The sequence below is a fragment of the Centruroides sculpturatus genome, unplaced genomic scaffold, assembly GCF_000671375.1.
Source record: "Centruroides sculpturatus isolate CEXI.00-Female unplaced genomic scaffold, Cexi_2.0 scaffold941, whole genome shotgun sequence".
In the NCBI taxonomy this organism is placed as follows: Eukaryota; Metazoa; Arthropoda; class Arachnida; order Scorpiones; family Buthidae; genus Centruroides; species Centruroides sculpturatus.
The window spans coordinates 1-23,092 of NW_019385198.1; the positions used below are offsets into that span (position 1 = coordinate 1).

Consider the following 23,092-nt stretch of genomic DNA (forward strand, 5'->3'; position numbering starts at 1 on the left):
ACTCGAAGGTTATATATCTTTCAATAAAAAGAAAACATTCGACCTCACAGGGATTCGATCTAGCGGTCTTGTAGTGATTGCAGTGCCCCTGGTGGTAACATTTGTCTCTAGTTGATTGTGGCAACGAGCGAAGATTGGAAGTCGAAAGACCAGTTAATCTACCGACTCTGCTATAAGTAAGCATTATGGCATCTGAAATGAAAGTCAAATTTTTTCTTGGAAGTTTCTCAAAGCGATACCATAAACTTTTTATTATTGTCTCTGCATTTCGTGTTCTTGCTTTAGCAATATGGCAGGGGTGGCCAACCTGCGGCTCGCGAGTACATGCGGCTCTTTGAAGAATTATTTGTGGCTCTCGATAAATGTACCCTTTTCATTTTTGTGTTATTATATTTTAAAAAATTATTATCGTTCCGTATGTGTTTAAAAATGTCTTTTAAATTACTAACAACAAATATGAAAGACTAAGTGCAACGTTGTAACAAATTTCATTTCTGTCCAAGTTAAGAACGATATGACTCATCGAAAACTGCGTGAACGAACATAAACAGTAGCGTAATCGTCCGTTATCGACCGACTCCATACCGATTTTGAATTTGTAAACTGTCATTGCAATGGACAGTTGACATTGTGCTCTGGAGGAAACAATTTGTATCACTCTTGCTACGGATATAATTTGTATTTTGGAATTTTTTGCATACCTTTTTAATACGTATTTAATTGCGGCTCGTGAAAATTTCAAATTTTGAAAAATGGCTCGGACTATCAAGGAGCTTGGCCACCCCGGCAATATGGTGACATGGTAAAGCTTTCAACAACAAATTTCAGACATTGTTTTAAAACTTAATGATTATTAAGCTTCTATAATGGCTTCTAGTCTTGGGACTTATCACATCTTTTGGAAAATGTTTTCACTTAGACATCAAGATATGTTTTTTTGACTGTTCTATTTTATTAAATGTGCATTTCGAGCAGTTACACCACCACCACTTAAATAACCTGTATCTAGGTAGTGTTGATACACGCCTCTTCAGTTCAAAATAGACGCCTTTCCAGTTACAAGCTCCTTTGCAAATTCATTGAGACTATACATTAATTAAATATACATTTTTTTTTATTTTTCTTCTTTTTATTGAATTTTCCTTTTTATTGATTTTATCTGAGACCATTTCTAAAAATATATTAGGTCTTTGGTTATTTTAATTTTCTAAAAGGTAATTTTTAATTTTAAAAACTCATTTTCTTTTTTCCTTTTTAACAGTTCTTTTTTTTCATTTTATAAAAAACTAGAATTTTTTATTTTTTCCTTATAATGATCTATAGATCCTATTATCCTTTATAAGTAAAGATACTGGTCCAGCGGCGCTCACGCACTATAAAAAAGAGAGGGTATAAGCTTTAAAAAAGTTCATCATACATTCTGCAAGAAGCTTCAAACTGATTCAACGTCGGACCAGTACTCCCACAAGGTGTTACTGGTTGGAATCGGGACTAACTTGGTCTCGTAAACAAGGAACATTCCTTGTTTTCAGGGACAAGTTTTGGGCAACATTACATGGGACAATGGACAAATATCATTAATTTGTTTCTTTTCTATTGGCAAAATAAACTAAAAATTACGAATTTCTTGTTTGTTGATAATGGAATTTGGGCTCTTTTGGGATTAGGAAATGGGCAACACCGACGAAAAGGGGCAGGTCCCCAATGTACGGGCACCCCTATACAGGCCTCCGTCTTTACATATATATTCTGAGCTACTACGATGTTTATACGAGCTATTATATATATTCTTTGTTTCTCATACATTGAAAGCAGGCCAGACAACTGAGCGGTACAGACAGCCGCCGTGAAGGATCTAGAATCGAATCCCAATCGAAGTTACTGCAAAAAATTTTCCACATAGAATCTGCAAATCGTTCTCCATTCTATACCCATTAGCGCTTGAGCCAACGGGCTGGCTCGAGAAATTTTCCGGGTTTTCTTCGCGTCGATAACGCCCGAACCGGGACCAGTTTTCCTTGAAAGACCTCCCAGAAGGAACATTCCCTCAATTGGCAGATCGTGTTGCCTGTCAGTATCTAAAATCAATCACTCAATACCAGCAGCGTGCGGTGACAGTTTTCAAAAGGGTCCAGATCTGAGAAAACCCATCTTTCATCCATTATAACAATTATTATTTAATTAAACACCCGGATAAACTCATTTTATTCGCACATTACTGGCAGACTAATTTTACTTTCCTGGCTGTTATATATAACAGAGGGAAAGTATGGTGATCGGACAACAAATGATCTCCCAAGATTTTCACATTTTTGGACTCAGGAAACCTTGAACTGTTGAGAAATACAAAAACTCGGGATACTTTCTGGATGTTAGTGTGGGGGGGGGGGCACGATTTTATTCTCTCTCTCTTTGAGGCTTAACTCCTGTGCTTTTTGTGGAAAATTTCTGAAATTTTGCGGAGAGGTTTGTGTATTAGGGCAGCGATTCCCAACCCGGGGTACGCGATAGGTTATTTAGACGTACAGAAAAGTTAGTTATTATGACAGAAAAAGTAATATAGTGTATTATGTTTCACAAATTAATAGTATTAAAAAGTTATTAGATAAAAAATGTTCCTTGCAACAATCACAAACTTTATTATACATTTCAAAATGCAAAAATAGAAATAAAAACTTATGCTGCCGATTTTACAATGCAACAGATCAATAAATGTTGCTCAGTGGGTCAATGGTAGTGGTGATATCACTACGCGTGATTAGCGTACCCCAGGTTGGGAATCGCCGATTCTAGAAAAATGACATGTCACGGGGTACGCTAATGAAAAAAGGTTTGGAACCGCTATAATTAGGGGAACTGATGCTATTAAATTTTGGTGGTTAAAGATGTGGGGACTTTTTTTTTTTAAAGGAAGTCGTGGGTCGTATCTCGAGTCAGGTCGTACTTGTAACGTGTAAAATCGTCATCATCATTTACAAGTTTTTATAAAACCCATCTCTACTTTCAAAATTAAGCTTTTTGCAATTTTATAATAGGAAAAATGTAAAATGTTTTAAATAAAATATCATAACATATGGCGCAACCAAATGTTGCCGGAAAACAAGCGACTTCTTGCTAACTTTTTTATTGGAAACTTAAGGCTCCAAACGACGTTTTAAGCAGGCGATCCAGAATACAGGATACTGCAAAGTAACCCCAACATCACACAAATGTTTATATGCATTTGCATTTACTTGAACTGTAGGTTTTGGGCATATAGTAAGAAGTCGTTTATTTATATGATGTCATCATAGTTAGAAATTAAATAAATACACATTTATGTTATAACTTTGAGGCTTTAGAATAGACAATAGTTGAAATGCCAATATTTTGGCCTTTTTCAGTCTAAAGATCAATCAAGAGTCATACCTTTGCAAAGAATTGTGAAATGTCCAATTCAATTATGAAATATGCTACAGTATTTCATAACTGTTTGAATATATTTCTTATTTTATCCCACAGAGGGATAAAATAAGAAATATATTCAAACAGTTAATATTTTATTGCCATAGATTAGTAAGTGATTTGCAAAGTGGTGCAAAGTAGCCCCACATTACTAATCAAACCTTGACAAAAAAGCACCTTTAAAATGCAGCTTTTTATTAACTTTTTGAAGGTTTTCAGCCATTTGAATGACCTTCCTCAAGATTAAAAACTGAATGAATTTGATTTTTATAAAACAAAGTTTGTTATGGAACAATTTTAAATGTTTGAATTTTCATGTGTACTGTGCAAACCCATAAATAAAATTACATTACACTATGTAATTCATATAAATTTAGTAAATATTTCAATTCTTGTGATAATAATTCTAATTCAAACACATCAGTTAAGAGTTTCATAAATTAAAATATTTTCTGCTTGTCTAAATTACAGATGATATATCAGTACTATTAATCTTTTCAATTTTACAATTGTGTTCATATATTCATAACTTGCATTATTACAAATTATGAGTATTTAAGGTATAAACTTTATTTTTAAAAACCAGAAATATTGATACAAAGCTACAAAAAACCAAATAGCACTTCCCAATTTTTTTTTGCTGGTTATTTGGTTTTTTGTAAACTTTATATCAAGTTTACCCAGTTTTTGAATGGTTATATTTTACCATAAATATTTTTGTTGAATTTAATTTGTATGTCTTTGAGTCTATTAATGGAATATTTTATGAAGAGATTGACACCATTATATATACTTTTTGTTCTTTCTTGTCTGCCTTTGGATTAAATAGTAATTTCTTTAAATTTACATAATAAAACATTCAATAAAAAAAAAACATGATTTTGTGAGTCTCCCAATAGAAAAGTGGTCAATTCGGCATTTTAGTAAAATTTTAATGTTAGAAACAGTTGTTTAATGAACATATAAAACTTTCATTTTTCTCATATCTGCAACACTACTCATAAACATCAATGATAATATACCAGATGATATAGTGCATCATATCGAAAACTTCCATAATGTCTTACCATCATGGCCTTAACAATAAATAAATAAATATAAAAAGACAACAACAATCATCTTGCAGTAAGTCCATCTTGATTTGAATGTGACTAGATTTCCATAATTTATCAGGTCTACACAAGATTCCAGTGACATGAATGAGGGAGTCAATCCTCATCCTTTGTGTGTGTTGGTTGATTTAGTTCAGATCAGATACATCCTAACGAATGAATATGTTACCAATACATATAGATGTAATATGCTGATGATGTGAGAAAGCAATCATTATCAAAAAATTTAAATTTGTCTTAAGTCATTACTTAAAAAATTATTTAATTTGTTTTGACTTATAAAAACATTAATCTTGTTATATTCTTCTCATAAAAATTGCAAAATCAACAGACTTGATGTCTGTTGATTTTGCAATTTTTATGAAAAGGTTCCAAGTCTTACTTTCAATATTATTGAATATTCAGTATTCAATGGCAAAAGGTATCTTAATTTACATATTCAAAGTCATATTATGCATAAATTTATTGGACAATAGTTTCTTAGGCAGTTACATGCAGTTTGATATTCAAATATGCAACATAAGCTTCAATTACTACACAATACTGAATCTTCAGTATTATTAATAGTAAAGATTTACTCCCTAGATAACAAAATGAAATTTATGAAAAGGTTCACCATCAATAACTTGTCTGAAATTATTATCCAGTATCTATTATTAGTATCACTGCAGATCTGACAACATATATGATAAGGATCAGCAGTTGATGGGTGATCAAATGCTTTAAAGCTTATAGACATTTCCTAATGTATGACACTCCTCTGTTGTTGTACTAATGCTCAAGTTATTGTTCTGCAATCTACTAATATCTTATGATTAAGGCTAGAACATCTAGTCACTAAAATCATAAGTTGTCTTAAATGTCCTAACCTTGATTATCTCATAGATGTATAAAATTAGACAAGAAAATTATGATAAAATATTTATTTCATTCAATTATAATAATTTACATAATATTAAGAATGAAAAAATTAATAAGAAACTGAAATAGGGATAGCATTCAAAGAAAAACAGACTGCTATTGCTTTGGATGTAGAACTTTGAAGGGTATTTACAGGGGTTCCTACTCAAATTTTTGTTTTAAATTTCATGACTTTCCCTGACCCTCATGACACTTATGGTATGGCACATTAACAAAATAAAACATTTATGCTTCTAACACAATAAAGTGCTATAAATTAAGACACTTTATTGTGTTAGAAGCATAAACAAATTGTAAAGCACGGTTTCATATCATCAAAATAAAACATGCACATATACTATTGCTTCTTCAACTTTTTAACTGGTTATTTTTCTAATTAATTAACAGTTATATACTTTTTATAATCAACAAATTAGTAAAATTAAAAGTAAAATAAAAAAGATAGAATTATGGCATGTCTTCTCTATAAAAAACCAAAATGTTTTATTAAATAAAAGTAATTTATCCTGTTATTAACCCATAACTGTAAAACTCTTTTCTTTTTTTCAGTCATGAAGCCATTAATTAATATTAACAAATTCTGTTTAATCCATGTACAAAAGTACAAATTTATTAAATTTGTATCTTAATAAATTTTCCAAATTTTATAAAATATTAATAAACTGGAAAAACATTTCAGAAATCAAAAATTGTTTTGTTATGCAATCAAAATTGTTAAAATGAAAAATGATAAATACTATTTAAATTAACATTAAGTTATTTATCATTTTTGGTTCTTTGTTATCATTTTTTTTTCATCAGTTCATTAACACCTGCCCTCAAATTGAAAGTGTAAATTGTGTGAGAAAGAGTTAAAATATTTCAAAATTTTTAAAATCAATATTAAGAGTATTAGACTTTTCTCTCAAACTTATAATACTGCATAATTAATACAGCAGTTTTAAAATCTAAAAGTATTTTAAAATTTAAAAATAACAATTGATATTGTTACGTATATGCTTGTATATTTTGTGTGCTATAATTTTGGGAAAATTTTGTTCCTGAAAATATTCTGCAACCTCTTTTCATAAGTTGCATTCTACCACAGTACTTCCTACTGCCTGCAGACAGCTACACTTGGTCAGCCATATTGTCAGCAAACAAAATCAACAAGGCAACCAAGGAAACAAATTCACTGACTTTTTGACAATTTTTAACAAATTCCCTGACTTTCCATGACTTTTTCCAAATACTAATGAAAATACCCAACTTTCCAGGTGTGTAGAAACCCTGCATTTAAAAATAAAATAAAATTGCTGTATAATTTGTATTATTTGAATGAATGTTTATTACATAAATTTTTACTTCTTCAGAGATATAAATTTGTAAAGAAGTAAAACAAATCAGTCTTTAATTAATGAAATTCAAAGAAACACTATGTAATATTAAATCACAGAAAAGTAAAAATAATCATTTTGCTCTTTTTATCATTTCAAAAAGGTATTATTTTATTTCAATTAAAAATTAACTGCAAAAGGAAGTAATGACACAATGAATAAAATAAATATTTACAATAATTTTTAATTATGGTAATGTTCTAGAAATCATAAATATCAATATGTTACTGCACAAAGTTAATAAATATATGAAAAATAAGAAAAGTTCATTACATTTTGTTAAATTTTCAATAACTTGAAACTTCACTTGCCAATTCTCTGGACTACCCAATCCTGCTGACAAAGAGGGCATCTATTATTTTGTCTAACCCAGAGAGACATACAACAATTATGAAATGAGTGATTACATTCACCCCATACAACTGAAAAGAAATTAAAATTTTATAAAACATGTAACAAATCATTTAATTATTAAAAATATAAATAACACAGTTATAGTCAGGACTGTGGAGTTTTAGTGTTTTAGTCTGAGTCGGATGGTAAGGCAAAGTCAAAGTCAGTACATTTTTAAACGACCCCACAGCCCTGAATACAATAAAAATATATAATTTAATCATTTCACACTGATATCTTTAAATGCAATATACTTTTAATTATACAGTACATATAATTAAGATATAATGCATAATGCAGGGGATGCGTTCCTAGACAACAAAGTGTTAAATGAAATAGCATTAACAAGATTCATTTTAACACAGAGTAAATAGGGAAAGGGAAACATGTGACCAAAAATAAACAGATTTTACTTTAATTTTAAGTTATTTTTATATTAATTTGCATAATAATATATGTTAAATAACACACAAACATATGCAGACAGAAATGTAAAGTTCATTTTTCTGATGAAGGTCCTGGCTTTTCTGAAATTCTTGTTTTTTGTGATAAAGTTGTGTAGTTTCATTTGTTGTTTTTTGCAAATGTTTGTTTTCATTTGTCCTTAAGCAAATGTTGATAGCAAGAGATCGCATCCAAAACACCTTGTTTTGCTTTTGCACTCCTTTAAAAACCTGGATCATTTGCTACAATTTGATCAACGATTTTGGTTATCTTACCAAACTTTTACTAAGGAAATCTGTAGAGAAATTTTTTGGGTTCTTTGTTTTCAGAATCTATTTTCCAGTTCCACATGAATTCCATGTTCTGCCAGTTCTCGACAGTTGTCATTGGTAAGGCTCACACCAGAAACCTGCTGTAACTCCTCAATATCCTACTCATCTATATCTCCTAGTCCTGCTGTATCAATTACGTTGAGTTTGGTCAACCTAATGATACAGCAATATGCTCTTCTCATTAAGAATTTTTGAATACCTTCAGCCATAACTTCTTCCACACTTCTTTCATGCATTTATCAGTTAATTCTTGCCAAGCGAAGTCTATTTCCTATGGCATTCATGATGTTATATTTTTTCCAAAATTGCACCAAAGAAACATAGATTTAAAGAAAATACACTTTTTTGCCACCTTTTGCTGATTGGTTTGTGCAAATAATCATATTATATACAAATCAACAAAATGCTGCGATAATTTAAATCAGCGTAAATTTTGAGCTTTTTTTTTTTAGGCATCGAGCAGACTGCATTATATCAAATCAGCGTTAAGCGAGACAGTGTTAAGTGGGGTCTTACTGTACTTTAATGTTGTCAGTCATTTTTAACAGCCTTCTTCAAAGAAAGAAACTATATTTTAAATATGGAACAACACCATCAGCAAAAAGTTATTAACTCAATTTGAAATTAACATATTAGACATTCTAATACAAATGGAGTTAATAAGTTCTACCATTAAGGTAGAACTTATTAAGGTAGGATATGCAAGTATGTTGTCACGGAGAAGCTACCACTGTTCACTTCACCACATATCACGTCATTTACATTAGATAGACTCAGGTGCAGACAATGGTACAGTGGGTGATCGGTTAATGAACACTTCGAACTACGAACAAATTGGATAATAAACACTTTCGTAAAAGATTTTTATGTTTGGACAACAAACACAACAAGAAGCAACATAAAATAACAAATACTGATTGGTCATCCCTTGTCTTTAGGCAACAATTCGAAACTTTTCGGAGCACAAGAGACGCCAACATCGACACTCAATCTGGTATATACTGATCAAATAGTATTCCTCCAAACTTTGAAACTGTCCCTTGTAATTCCAGCATTTGTTATTTTTCTGACAGAAACAATTTTTTTTATAGTATTCGCGAGACTGTCAGGCAAGCACTCATTAAGTTTTGTGTTGATTTTTATTTTTGAAAGGTGAGGCAAAGGTAGAGAGTAGGCAGAAGATGCCTGATGTTGCTGAGCAGTATGGCTTGAACAAGTCTACAGTAGGCCACAGTTCAATCTTATCTAAGAAAAACACTGTATAATCAAGGCTCAAGCAGCTAAAGTAACAAAAATCACATCTGAGAAATAAAAAACATTGAAGAGCTCATAATAGAACCTGAAACAGATCTGACAACAGAACACCAAGAAACTCGGCGAGATATGTTTTCTTCTGAAAAAGAGGATTAATGCTGACATCTGCTATTAAAAAGTGGGAGGATGTGAAAACAATGGTCTTAGAATGGCATCCAAACCAGGTTGAGGTTAATAGGCTTGGGGATCTCTACAATTACAATGCTATTAATTACTTCTGAATAATCGTGAAGAAAAGAGAAAAGCAATCAACATTGGACAGATTCTTTAATGCCCCACAAACAGAAAAAAATGTTACTGATAAAAATGCAAGACTGTGTATATGTATTTTTATTATTACATATAAATAAACATAGTAAGAAAGTATATAATTTTTTATTTTTGGGGGTCTCCAGAACAGATTAATTAAATTCTCATAAAAATCTAAGGTAAATTGATAATCGGTTAACAAATACAGTCTTGAAACAGATTATGTTCGTTAACCTATTACCCTCTGCACCTTCTTCATGACAACATGCCTGCACATTGGTCCTTAATGATCAGAGTTTCTTGCCAAAAAATGGTACTAAAGTGCTTCCACATCCTGCCTACTCACTTGACTTTGCCCATTAAAAGTTTTACCTCTTTCTACTGATGAAACAATATCTGCAGGAATGTTGTTCTGAGTCATCAAATGAAGCAAAAACAGTATCACAAAAGGCATTACAGGCAGTTGCAAAAGATGGCTTACTGCAATGGTTTCAGAAACTGTACAAGTACTGGCAAAAGTGTTTGTTGTCCAAGGGGATTATTTTGAAGGTTATTGTGTGTTGGAGTTTTAAACTATTTAAGACAAAGAACTATACACAAAGACCCTTAATTTTTGGATCCTACCTCATATTCCTATTTTATTCAGAAATATGGCTCAACAAAATTATTAATAGTTAACTAAACTTAAATATTTTCAATGTTTATTGTTTCTATTTAATTACTGTCTCTAGTATATATGCAAATATTTTTGATTCCTATATTATATAAATTATTTAAAAAGTTGAGAATTATAACTAGTTAAAATAGTTTAAAAACTTATCAGAGGTGAAAAAATTTTTTGGCATATATATATATATATATATTTAAGCTAATATTAAACAAATCTAACTTGAATCATGATATTCAAAATAATATATATACAAGGATGTTCAGTAAATCTGAACATTTTTCAGGTGTTAATAAAATTGGAAAATAAATTTTTATTGCATTTTTATTGGTTAGAGTGAAACATCATACTGTATTTTTTGCATATTTTGCATGGCACTGTTGGAAACAAATATGGCTACCAAATTCAATCAGTAATGATGTCAGAGCTATTGTGAAATTGTTTTCTGTAGAAGGGAACAGCTACAGAATTATACAGAAAAACTAAGAGGACATGGATTTACCATAAATATAGGAGACATAAGTAAAATAATAAACATGTCAAGGTAACAATGTGGTGCTAGAAGTCAGTGAAGTATTCACATATAAGAAATGAACCTCTTCATAATGATGTTGCGCGTGCTTAATCACTGTTTCAGCACGTGGGTAATGTTCCATTTTATTCTTAAATTTGGTTTTTTCTGAAGTTTGAATCGCATTTGTTTAGTTTTATTGTTCCATTCCGCACGAGTTCGAATTCCGCATAACTATAGTCTAATGAAGACCCGGATGGGGTCGAAAATGTTCGCTGGTGTGTAAACACACATCACTGGAGTTACAAAGGTTTTTTGGATGTGGTGAATTATTCACATATAAATGAAAATGATCACATTTTATTACAAATGCCTTAAAAAAAAAAAATTAAGATTCTTGCTAATAAAGACCTTCCTATTCAAAGTAAAATGGCTATACAAACTGAAATAGCATTAGGACCATTAACAACATAATCCACAAAGATTTGGACACAAACAACAGGATAAAACAATCTGTTCACCAATTAGGTCCGAAACACATTAAAAATTGCAAGAAAACTTGCCACAAGGTAAACAAAAAACTTTTAGTGACCAAAACTCAGAATTTGCAATAGCACTGAATGAAGCATGTTTCTAGTAGAACCGTGCTTCATTAATTACACAAATTGTAATTGAAAAAAAAAAGTTTTTATATTAAATGAGATGAAAACATGTCATTTGATTGGGCAAAGAACACGCAGAGAATTTTCTTGATGGCTTTGTTAAGTGAAGGAGAACTCTGCTATTAATTGGAGTTCCTTTTAAAGTTGTAAGTTGTAAAGAGTAATGCAGAATACTACATTCAACATTGTTTGGAACCAATTTTTGCATATCTGGAAGAAAGTTTGTATCCTGGAATTTCCAATAAGATAAAGCATCATTGCATACTGCTTACAAACACTGGATTATTTACTCCAAAAACAGTTAGATTTGAGTATTTATTTTTTACACTGATGTCTAAAATTAAAACAAACGCATCGTGTGTAAAATCAACACCATGAAATCTCAGTAGATGAAACTTATATACATCAATCAGCAAAGTGCCACCCTATCACACTAGTATCATGCAAATGAGGCATGATAGCAACAAAATGTAATGTGTTACATTTATACAGAAAAATAATTTCTGTGAATCAATCATCTGCTAGGATCGCTAACAGTGAGAAAGTGTTCTTGATATATCATTAGCTTATCAGACATGCTTCAGATAAGGCATTTGAATGACTTCATTGTTATGGAGGGCCATTCATTTCAGTGTTTTTGCCATGTACTGTACATTAACAAGAAACAGAACAAAGAAAGTGAAAAAGTTAAATCAATATTATAACTAATTTTTATATGTTCACATTTAATTTAATGTAATTTTCTTGATTATAATACCCTGCATTAATAATTTAAATACATATTCTATTTATAATTTAACTTACCAACACAATCATCCTGTTTGTTTTCTGCTTGACATCTTAAACATGCATCTGAAACAATGAGATAAAATAAAATTAAATGTATACTGTTGTTTGTTATAATACTATAAAATAATATTTTACAAAATTTAAGTTTTCATGTTTTCATTAATAACTATTTACATATACTTATGCAAATAGTTATTGTATATTTAAATACTTTAAATTGGAATGCATTTCATAAATTAGAATATTGATATAATGCTTTAAAATCTTCACAGATACTAGATGTTTCTTTTTCAGAAAGAGTACATAATTAAAAAAACAAAAAATTTTAGTACAAACAACAATAGTAGTAATAAATATGAGTTGAAATCAATTATAACATATATAATACTCTTTCGTACTTATGATGTGCAAATATTAGTAGCAATTTCTCCATGTATTGCAAAGTACTATTACTCTCATTAAATTGATTTATTGCTATGATTAAACCACAGTAGTGAATTAATATGATGCTGGCAAAAACTATATTAAAATGCAAGTATTGTTACTGCAATAGATTCCAAACTGTCAAAAACACATCAAAGTTTGGAAATGAATATGAAAAACTAAAAATTATTTTTAGTTTTTCATATTCTATTTCCAAAAAAAAAAAGTTTTATTTCTTGTTATTTCCATACCTTTAAAGTTTCAGTATTATATACATTTGATGTCTCTGGTCAGATTAATCAAGAAAATGAGTGATAGGGGAAACCAAGATAAAAAGGCCTAGGAATAACCCAGGGCCTTTTTTCCAGAGTCCCCCTGAATGATTTTTCTGGATGTTTGATGTGATTTTTTCTGGAATATAGTTTGATCCCAATTTTTAAGATATTTTTGCCAGAACACAAAGTTTAAACAAATGGCATTCTTTCCAACAGATCAATTAACACCTCTGTGTGAATATTTCTAAAATTATTTTAACATGTCTCTGTGAATATCAGAAGTATTTTCAGTAATCTACAGTAAGTAAATACATAAAAAATATATATATTAATAAATATGTGAAGTTCTGATGTTGTGGCTTATCATTTTTCTTTTTGAATGCAAGGTAAATTTCTTTTTTAATTTCTAAAGTGTTTTTTCAAAGTTGTATTGATTATTCTTTTTGAGTATTGTTTAACTGAAGTAGACAAAAATGCTTTAACATAAAAAGATTATAACATTATATAAAATTTAAAACAAAACATTCACATAGATGCATGAGAAGTTTTTTATTTTATTGAAATATGATAAAAATCCCTAAATAAGACATTAAAAAAAATCAAATTATTTTTTTAAACAAGTGGCCAAAATATCTATAACAATGCCAAAATAACAGGATCGTCAAAACATCAAAGTTGTTGTCAACACCTTATTCAAGATAAAGTTATTTACAGTGGTACATCAGGATATGAACACCCCAGCATACGACATTTTCAGGATACGACATGAAATTCGAACATATTTTTGCTCCACGATACGAACAAAATCTCATCATACGACATTACATTAGTTCGCAGCGCCATTTTTTATTCACTTCTGTTCATTGGTCTCAGTCCGCGTGTTTGCTTCGTCCTGGATCTTGCTTGATAAAGGAAATTTTGAGATATTATCAGAAAGTGACTGATTTTATTAAAAAGAAACATCCAGAAAAGGTTCACAATAGCTGTATTTGTGAGGTTAGTCGATTAGGGGTGAGGTGTTCGACAGCCGAGCGGTTCGTTCTGTCGTGTGGGCGCTGACTGACTTCCTGAGACAGGTTTACCATATAACCGTTTATTAAACGTAGAAATTTTCCTTACAGATTACTTGTTAGACGAGGTAGCACCCCAAAGCGCACGGATAAAGTTCGAAATAAAGTTCGTAAAAGTCGGTTTTCGTCGCTAGAGGATGGACGCTGTCGGTGAAACACTCGGTGGGCCCCGGGGCGTTGATTACGGCTTTCGGCGGCTTCTCGCGGACGATCCGACGAATCTGTCGATTGCTAGGAGCACCCAGAGAACGATGCTTCCACGATGTTCCAAAATGTCCTTTTTTTTCTAAGATCTGGAGCACGACCGTCCATGAGACGACACACTACGTATCCAAACACCAAGAACCAAAAACTACGAACCAAGAACCTTCGTCTCTTGAGTCGCACAAATTTATAGATTTTTTTACAGCAGTCGCCTCTCCATTGGTCTCTCATTGTCACCTGGTGACAATTCGAAACCTAATGGAGGGCGCGGGAGAGGTTAACATAGCGACTGAATATGATCCTCTCTCTCGTCGCGTTTTCCTCGAATTTCTCCGTTTCCATTGTTTAACTAATTTTCCGAAAAAAACCAATTGCATTGTTCAATCGAGACACCTAATCCGTTTCCTTATCGTCTGAAAAGGAGCTCTTTATTTTCGATCGAACCCATAATTCGGACCTCTCAGTTGACCCCTGTTCGGGTCCTCACATATTGCTGCTCAGAGTAATGACATTTGCCTAAGTCATTTTAGAAACATTTTAAAAAGTAGGCAAAGCCAAATCTCTTTGGATAGATATTTTACCAAGCGACTTCTATCCAGTGAAAATGCTGGTGGAAGTGAAGAAAAGAAAGCAAAAAGCAGTAAATAAAAATTTTAAAAAACTATAAATATACAATTTTTAAAAACTCTTTTTTAAGTTATTGTTACATTATGTTATGTAAGTTAAGTTTTAGTATCATTTCCCTTCTCCCTCTCTTCCGCCACCAGTTTACACCTCCACGTTGTCTATCCTCAAAGGTAAAGTGCAAATAAAACTACATTTTTTTAATCAATTATTATTCTATTATGGTTATTTATACATTTACAACTCAATGCATTTTTCAGTGTTTTCCTTACTATAGTTATTATTATTTTTTTAATGTACTACTTAGCTTTAATTTGAGTGTGTTTTTCGTGTTGGAATGAATTATTTGGTTTTACATGTAATCGTATGGGGAAAAATGATTCACCTTACAACATTTTCATAATACGATCTCAGTTTAGGAACGGATTAATTTCGTATCCTGAGGTACCACTGTATATGGAAGGAGTTTGCAGACAGTTTTTATTGACCACTTGCAAAAAAAAATACTGGGAAAAACACTGATAACTAGGAGAATCAGTAAAATTTTTTGAAGATTACATATAAGTTTCTAAGCTATGATCAAAGCTAAAAAAATTGAGTAAATTACACACAAATCCAAATTAAATCTAATTTTGGAAATGGGTTGACAAGCGAAAGAAACTTAAAAACAATAGTATAAATTGCCAATTATATTTTATGATTATATAGAATAAATGAAGTTAAAAATTACTGTTACTTTTATTCTCCTCTCCTCTTAATCTCACATTTTAAAAACGGCCCCAAAAACGTTCTCTTTTGGGCTGTGGGCCATCAAGAGCTTATATGAAGCCCGGAGGTAAAATCCTTCGACGTTTTTGTTCCTATGAGTATGCTCTACAGCTCTGTTACGGTCCCAAACGTATCATGCGGGGCTAGAATTGGGCCAGAAAATTCCCAGATTCCCATTTGACGGCCCTGTTTATCTGCATGTCTGGTGACAAAAATGATTTCGTGTTTCTGTTTGATTTTCAACGAATAATATTTTAGTGCAAGTAGGCAGAGATATTCGCAATAACTCAAATTCTAAACAGTCGCAGTAATCTCGGAATACTTTGACATGGCACCAAAATAATGGAGAACACACAGCGCCATCTCGTTGAAAGAAAAACAGTAATTCTTGGAATCGCTATTAGTTTTACCCGTACGTCTCACATAATGCTGTTATATATATATTGTATTATTGATGTAGAGGGTGAATGTAGAGTTCGAAAATATAGATTATATTAGTCGTCTTGAAAATATAAATATATATTACCCATAACTTGAACTCTACATATAGCACAAGTATCGCATTCTACGTCCCAGCTCCACATTGCCACAGCATTCCACTTTTTTAAAGAAAACATTTTGTCTGGTTTTTGTCCATTTCCATCCAAATCTTTGTCTATTAATTCGTCGTCATCTAAAGAAACATCATCCGGTTCCTTCGCCATCTTAACGACACCTCAGCGTTGCCAGATACGCAGAAAATTTGCATTAAAAAAATTTTTCGAGATCCAAAATGTCAGGCGTTTTACTTCAAACTTTTTTATAATAATAATGAAACACTTATTTAAAAAATATATAATATATTATTTTGTTAAGTTTTGCATTAAATTACATTAAAATATATTTTAACATTTTTATTAATATATGAAAAATTTGTGTAGTTTTGTGTGTCGAGAACGCATAATATTCGTTGAAATGATCCGCAGAGATATTTTTGTCTATTATTATTATTAAAATAATGATGACAATTATTCATATTTTTTACTTCTCTCTCTGTGGGCACAGGTCGGTGGTCACGTGATCATGGTTGAAGAATTCGTGCTGCAATTTTGCCGGAGGTAGTTCTGCACATGCGCGACAGAAAAAAAACAGTCCACTTACAGTATTGTACTTCAAAATAAATTTCGAATTTATAAAGAGTAATTATTTTATTGTGACATGGTCCCAATTGTTAATTACATATTTAATTTAAAATATGCTCTCCACCTCAAATTAGTAGTGGCTTGCCCCTGAACAACATACTTTTCCTTTAACTATAGAGTTGTGCCTAAAACTTTTCAGGGAAAAATTTTTGAATTGAAATAACATGACTTCCGATGCAAATCGGAAGTTCGTATACAAAATACTGTACGTTCGTAAAGTCGAACGAGTTAAACACTAGAGTAGATTTAGAAACATCGATATCGTCGGCCGCCATTTTCTTAACGAAGCGAACTAACTCTCTCCTTCGTCAACTTCGTTAGAGTTTCGATTGAAACGTAATCACCGCAGAGCATGCGCACTGAGCGAGACTACTACTTTTAGAACGATTCGTTACTAATTAGCGCGTTTAATCTCGAGAACGGAGTTAGATGAAATGCGAGACCAGATATGGAAAGTTTTTAGGGACAGGAGGCCCCAATCAACTATATATGAACTTTTGATGCAAACCTGAAGTCAAGTTATTTAAATTCAAAATCCCCTTGCTCAAAAGCAGTTAATTAATAATTGCTAACGGAAACGTATGATGTACAGGGGCAAGACACTACTAATATGAAGTGGAGAACATATACTGTATTTTAAATTAAATGATTTAAAAATACGATTACAAATTGCAGCCCGGCATTGTGACCATGTCACTATAAATAATTGCTTGTAATTATAGTTTGTTTGTGAAAATATTTGCAATGAAAAACCACATTTTGACCTTTGTCACGTTACCAACCGCAATATTGAAGTTAAAATCCTTCTAAGAGGTATTAATCCACCCGGATTCGTTCCCAAATTCCCCCGAGCGATAGGTTGCCACCTTAACCGCTCGGCCATCCTGCAGTCGATTTATTTTGGATTTAAACAGATTACTTTTTTATAATTGTAGTCAATTGTAACGTTCAACGGCAGTATAAGCTTTTTTTCAAGAGATTAGAATCAGTCTGGTATTAATTTATAACCTCAACTTACAAGTAATCAGAGAGGACAACGTCCCATCGTTCTGCAAACAATTTCTGACATCAGTTTTTTTTTTTTTTTGTATACTGTTTAAGACCCTCTCCTCTTAAGCATTACTATGCGGCATAATTATAACAATTTCTATTATTTGCTTAATTTGCAAAATCTTGAGCAGCAAGTCCATTATGATCATCTTTTTTGGAAAATAACTTCCAAAATCGTCATTGCCGTCACCTTCCTTGCCAGACAAATTTTATAAAAGTAACTTAGGCAGCTGTCCTCAGAGTTATTTCAAAAATTTTTAATGATAATGATAAGAATCCTACTTCAAATATTAGGTGTGATTCTAGCTTGGATTACAGGTTTTTTGCATAAATTTTAAATTCAAAAACAATGTTTAAAAATATTTTGGAAAAAAATTCAGAAGAATAATGATGTATTTCATTACATATTAATAAATTGTGTCTGTATAAGTGAATTTCACAGATGCATTCAAATCATATGGACTTAATGCATTTCAGATAAGTATTTAACATTGGCATTATTTACAAGAAATCTATGAAAGAAGAATTATTGATAATACAAAAGTATTCTGTAAAATTAAACCATCTGGCAAACATTTATTCAAATAAAAGTTTCTATTTATAGGATAGAAAAATCTAGTACAGTATAGGTTCAATTTTTTTTATAAAAATAATTTTATTAGTGATTTTTAGATTATTGATACTTTATTTATATTGTGTTTTATGGAATTAACAAAAGTGGAATGATTATGATTATTTAATACTAACAGAAATTTTCATTAGAGAATTAAGAAACTTTTTTATATGATAAATAAATAATTATATAATAGCTTATTTTTAATTCTAAAAACATTTTTTGTAAAATATCTTCTCATCTTCAATAAAATAATAATGAAGCAATAAAAAATGTAGCATGAAATCCAAATTTTTAGCCTCACTTAAAATTCTTTTCAAAATCTGTTTTGCAAAAAGTTTCTGAATTAAAAATAACAAGCTGTATTATATATTATATCATTATTATTTTCTAATGTTAGCCATTTTCTATTCACTACAGCCATATTAAAATTTGTTTAATTAACAATACAAATTTCTAATTTTCATAAAGAAATAGAAGTTATTATTGTTATAGTTTATAAAAAAAACAAGAAATTTAGCTTCTTATGAATCTGAATTCTTCAATTAAGACAATTGAATGTGGCTTTATAAAGTATGACAGGCATTACAAATTAATTACATAGTAAACTAAGCCTGAAATTATAAATCAATTAAATGATAAAGCCAGATTCATTGGACTATGACTGTTTTGATAATCAAGTTATTGCCAATAAATTCAGCTTTATCATTTAATGGAAGACTTTAAATTAAAATTATACCTAATCCAAATAAATAACTTTTTTTGCAATTATTAAACTTGTTGTTGTAATTTTTTTTTTTAAATGACACCCATAAAGTATTTATTGAAATTTATGAAGCTTATTTTTTACAGAAGCATATATTTCTTAATTAAGTGATTATTTTATAAACTCTTCTTATTCTTCAAATAGAATAAAAAATGGAGAATTTAAGGTGTTTGAGCATATTTAAGCTTTTAAACATGTTTTACAAAGCTTATAAAATAAATTTAATTTGTTTCATATCTCTTAAATCAGTTTTTTAAAATTTTACATAATTTTGTCAGCTGTGTTTTAATTTTTTGTGAAAAAAATTATTTAGGAACAATTAAATCTAATACACAATTCATTTATTTTCACTAAATTGTGCAAATATAACACATACAAGGAGGCAACAATATGGTCCCTGATGATCAAATGAAAAGTTTTCATTATGAATTGTAATAAAAAACATTTTAACAATAAATGCTACATTCCTTTTGACTATGAACAGTGTAACAAATAGATGCAGAACTGGAATGGTGACAAAATGCTATAAAAACAATATTAAGCACCACTTATTCTTGTGAATTATCAATAAAAACGATTTTCGTCATAACTAATTGCTTATAAAAAGAAATATTCCTTTTATGAAGCACAACTATACAGATAATATCTATTCAGTACAAAGTATTACAAATCATTGCAATTCCATCTATTATTGAAACACATCTATTCACAACTATTGAAATAATTAAATATCAATGCCCTGTTGTAAGAATAATTGCTATAAAAACAGTTTTGTTCATAATTGATTGCATAACACCACCACTTTAATGCAATCATACATTCTAATATACTGTAATTAGCAGTTTGCTTAAAACAGTTTACAGCAATATATAAAATGCCTTACAAATTGGAATAATCATTCCAATATTGTTGAGTCTTCTTTTAAAGACTCAAATTGTCTTTGATTATGCAGAGTTTAAAGTTAATGTTTAAAACAAATATATAAGAAATAATTATGTTTAATATTTATTTAATTTGAATGAATTTTTAAAATTAAATTTTTATAAATAAATTCAGTTTTCAATGTATTGAATTATTAACTATCTATATGATGAAAATATAATACAAAATTAGGAAATGATTTATAATTAGCATATACGTATAAAACGTTTTGTTACATGATTTTAGGAAATATAGATCATTTCACTTTACAATGTGATGGGAAGAACATTTTGGAATGAAAGTTTGTTATTGTTAAACACCATATACAAGATACAAAATTAAGAAATGTAATCAAAAAATATGCAGTCATTTTTTTACAATATCTCACAAAAACCCTGCTAAAGTTATACCTCTCAAAAATCCTGAGATTCATTTTTCTCCATACGTCATAAGCTATTTTAATTGTTCAATGTAACTGAGCATTTTTTATTCATTTCTTTATACATTATCAATATGAATCATTTTATATAACTTATATATATGTTTTTTTTTTTTTTATAAACTTCTTAATCATATTTTCACATACATATATATATTTATATATATAAATTAACAATGAAGTTCTTTATTACAGAAATCCATTGACATCATTTAACATTTAACATTATAACATTTTCAATTTGAAATTTTAGGGCATACTAAGTCACAGAATGCCATTTAGTTGATATTTTTTCTTGTTATTCTTTAAATGTTAGACTGTTTCCAGTTTAAACAAAAATTCATCAACAATATATATATAAAGCTCAAATTTCTTTTTAACATTCAAACAATGATTTCTTGAAGAAATGAATGAAATTACTATAATTACTCTTCAGAATTAATATTTCAAAGTTATGAAGAATTTCATTTCAATACACTTGTTTAATGGAAGAAGTTTTGCATTAGAATAAAGCTAGTTAACATTAAAAATTTTGTAGCAAAGCATTAATCCTCATCAGATGAAATAACTTTTTCAATTATGGATACTTTTTCTTTTATAACTATGTCTTGATATATCTTGAAATTGTAGAAAACATCTTAAATTTTGAACTAAGGCATAATTCATACTATCATATTAATGTTTAAAGTCAAATTACATTTTATAAAACAAGAATAATCTTATTTTGATATACTGTACTATCATATTCTGATATGGGATGATCTTTGCAAAAAATATTACTGCAATCATAAAGGACAATGGATATAATCTTAAGAATGACCAAACTAACATTAAATAAAATTACAAAATAATGTAACTTTAGAAATTTCTATAAAAATCAAGGATGCAGTTTTAATAGTTTGTCTTATTTTGTTTCAAGACATTTGTTTTGCATTAAAATAAGTTTATATAAAAAATTTTTCAAATATTAAATTAGGATATTATATTTAACTTTCTTTTCGATAGAATGATATATATGGTAACCTCCAAAATTATTCATATTTTATACAATAAATTTAAGACCTTCCAACCATTCTTAATAAATTTAAAATTTTCAAATAATAATATAAACAGTTTCACAATTTTTTTTAATTTTCAGTACATTTGAATTCAGAGTAAAAATTGAACACAAATATAATTAAATAAATATTTATTAACATAAAAACCAAGAATATATGAGTATATATTACTAAATAGTTTCATTTTATTATTTATTTGGATTAATATTATTATATTAATAACTAGAATGAAATTTCTATGAGATTATTTCCAGCAAATATTTTTAGATTATTTGCAATAAATAAATTGACTGGATTCTTACATATGGTAGCAAAATAAAATTCATTTTGATTTCAGAAATATTTGCTTATACTTTTAGGATAAATGTTCAGTTTATTTTACATACAAACTTATTTTTGATTAAAATATATAGTACATATTTATTGATAAATTTTAAATATTAACTATCAAGATTTTCTCTATCTTCAATAATGATATTTTCAATTTTCTACCTTCTAATTAATTAGTTTTTAAAATATTTTGAGAAAATAACCTAAAATTTAAAATTAAATACTAATCTTATATGAAGAGCAATATATATCTTATTTGACTAGTTTCTGTTAATATGTATTATTTTACAAGAAATGTATATTGCCATATTTAATTTCATAAAATAATTAAATTAAGAAGATTGATATTGTATATTTAATTATAAATTTACTTTATTTGTAGTTATAGAGATTAAAAAAAATTATACATGTTTTACACAGAGTATAAATTATAGAATGTTTCATTCATATGAATCTAAAATATATAATAATTGGAAATTCCAACACATATATTTTATGAATTAAATTATCTTTACATAAGTTGAAGAAGTAAAATAATTTTTGAGGTTACTATATGCATTAAAAGTATAAAATTGTGTAACATTAGTTCCTGATTGCAGCTATGTAAAATCATAGGATTAAAATAAATAACTCATGTTAGTACTATCAAAGTTACTCTTTCAATCATTTCAATTCATTAAAAAAAAATTAGACAAATTTCTGAAAATACAAAAGATAATGATGAAAGTTGGAATATAATGTTAACTGTAATAAAACTGATATGTGTTGACCATATACTGAGCCATATTTGCAAAGAGTATGCTTCTATGCTGAATCAGTTTTATAGTGCTTTAAATAAGCATTCCAAAAATCTTATTATTAATGAAACACTATATCAGTTTATTTATATTTCACTTTGTTGAAAATCTTGATAATACATTGATGATACAGGCTGACTTAGTGATGTTTTGAACAAATATTATATTGTAAATAAATTATATATTTGTCTTTCTTTTTTATTAAATACTAGAAAAAAAATTATTTTTTGAGTGCAAGTGAATCTTTTATCATTTAGAATGATCTATCAGAGAAATTTTAACAAACTATTTCTAAATTTTAGTAATAAGTCTTTAAGTCTTAAATTTTATGCAGAAAATTAAGTTTAGAAGCACATATA

The 23,092-nt window shown here is 29.2% G+C and overlaps 1 protein-coding gene across 1 annotated transcript; it reads right to left on the reverse strand.

The window, feature by feature from the left end:
* Nucleotides 1–7,024: 7,024 nt before the first annotated feature.
* Nucleotides 7,025–16,316, reverse strand: LOC111636037 (RING-box protein 2-like). The gene is made up of 3 exons (XM_023381192.1): nt 16,105–16,316; nt 12,230–12,277; nt 7,025–7,275 (listed from the first exon to the last, which is right to left on the reverse strand). Exons 1-3 carry the CDS (start codon nt 16,280–16,282, stop codon nt 7,157–7,159), a joined length of 345 nt encoding a protein of 114 aa, XP_023236960.1. The 5' UTR covers nt 16,283–16,316; the 3' UTR covers nt 7,025–7,156.
* Nucleotides 16,317–23,092: the final 6,776 nt, after the last annotated feature.

Bases quoted from the DNA above. Each gene is read 5' to 3' on its own strand.
- LOC111636037 (XM_023381192.1), bottom strand. From the start codon at position 16,282: ATGGCGAAGGAACCGGATGATGTTTCTTTAGATGACGACGAATTAATA. The intron at 12,278-16,104 runs GTAATATATATT...TCATTGTTTCAG, and splicing joins ATGTAGAGTTCAAGTTATGG to ATGCATGTTTAAGATGTCAA. The intron at 7,276-12,229 runs GTAAGTTAAATT...ATTTCTTTTCAG, and splicing joins CAAACAGGATGATTGTGTTG to TTGTATGGGGTGAATGTAAT.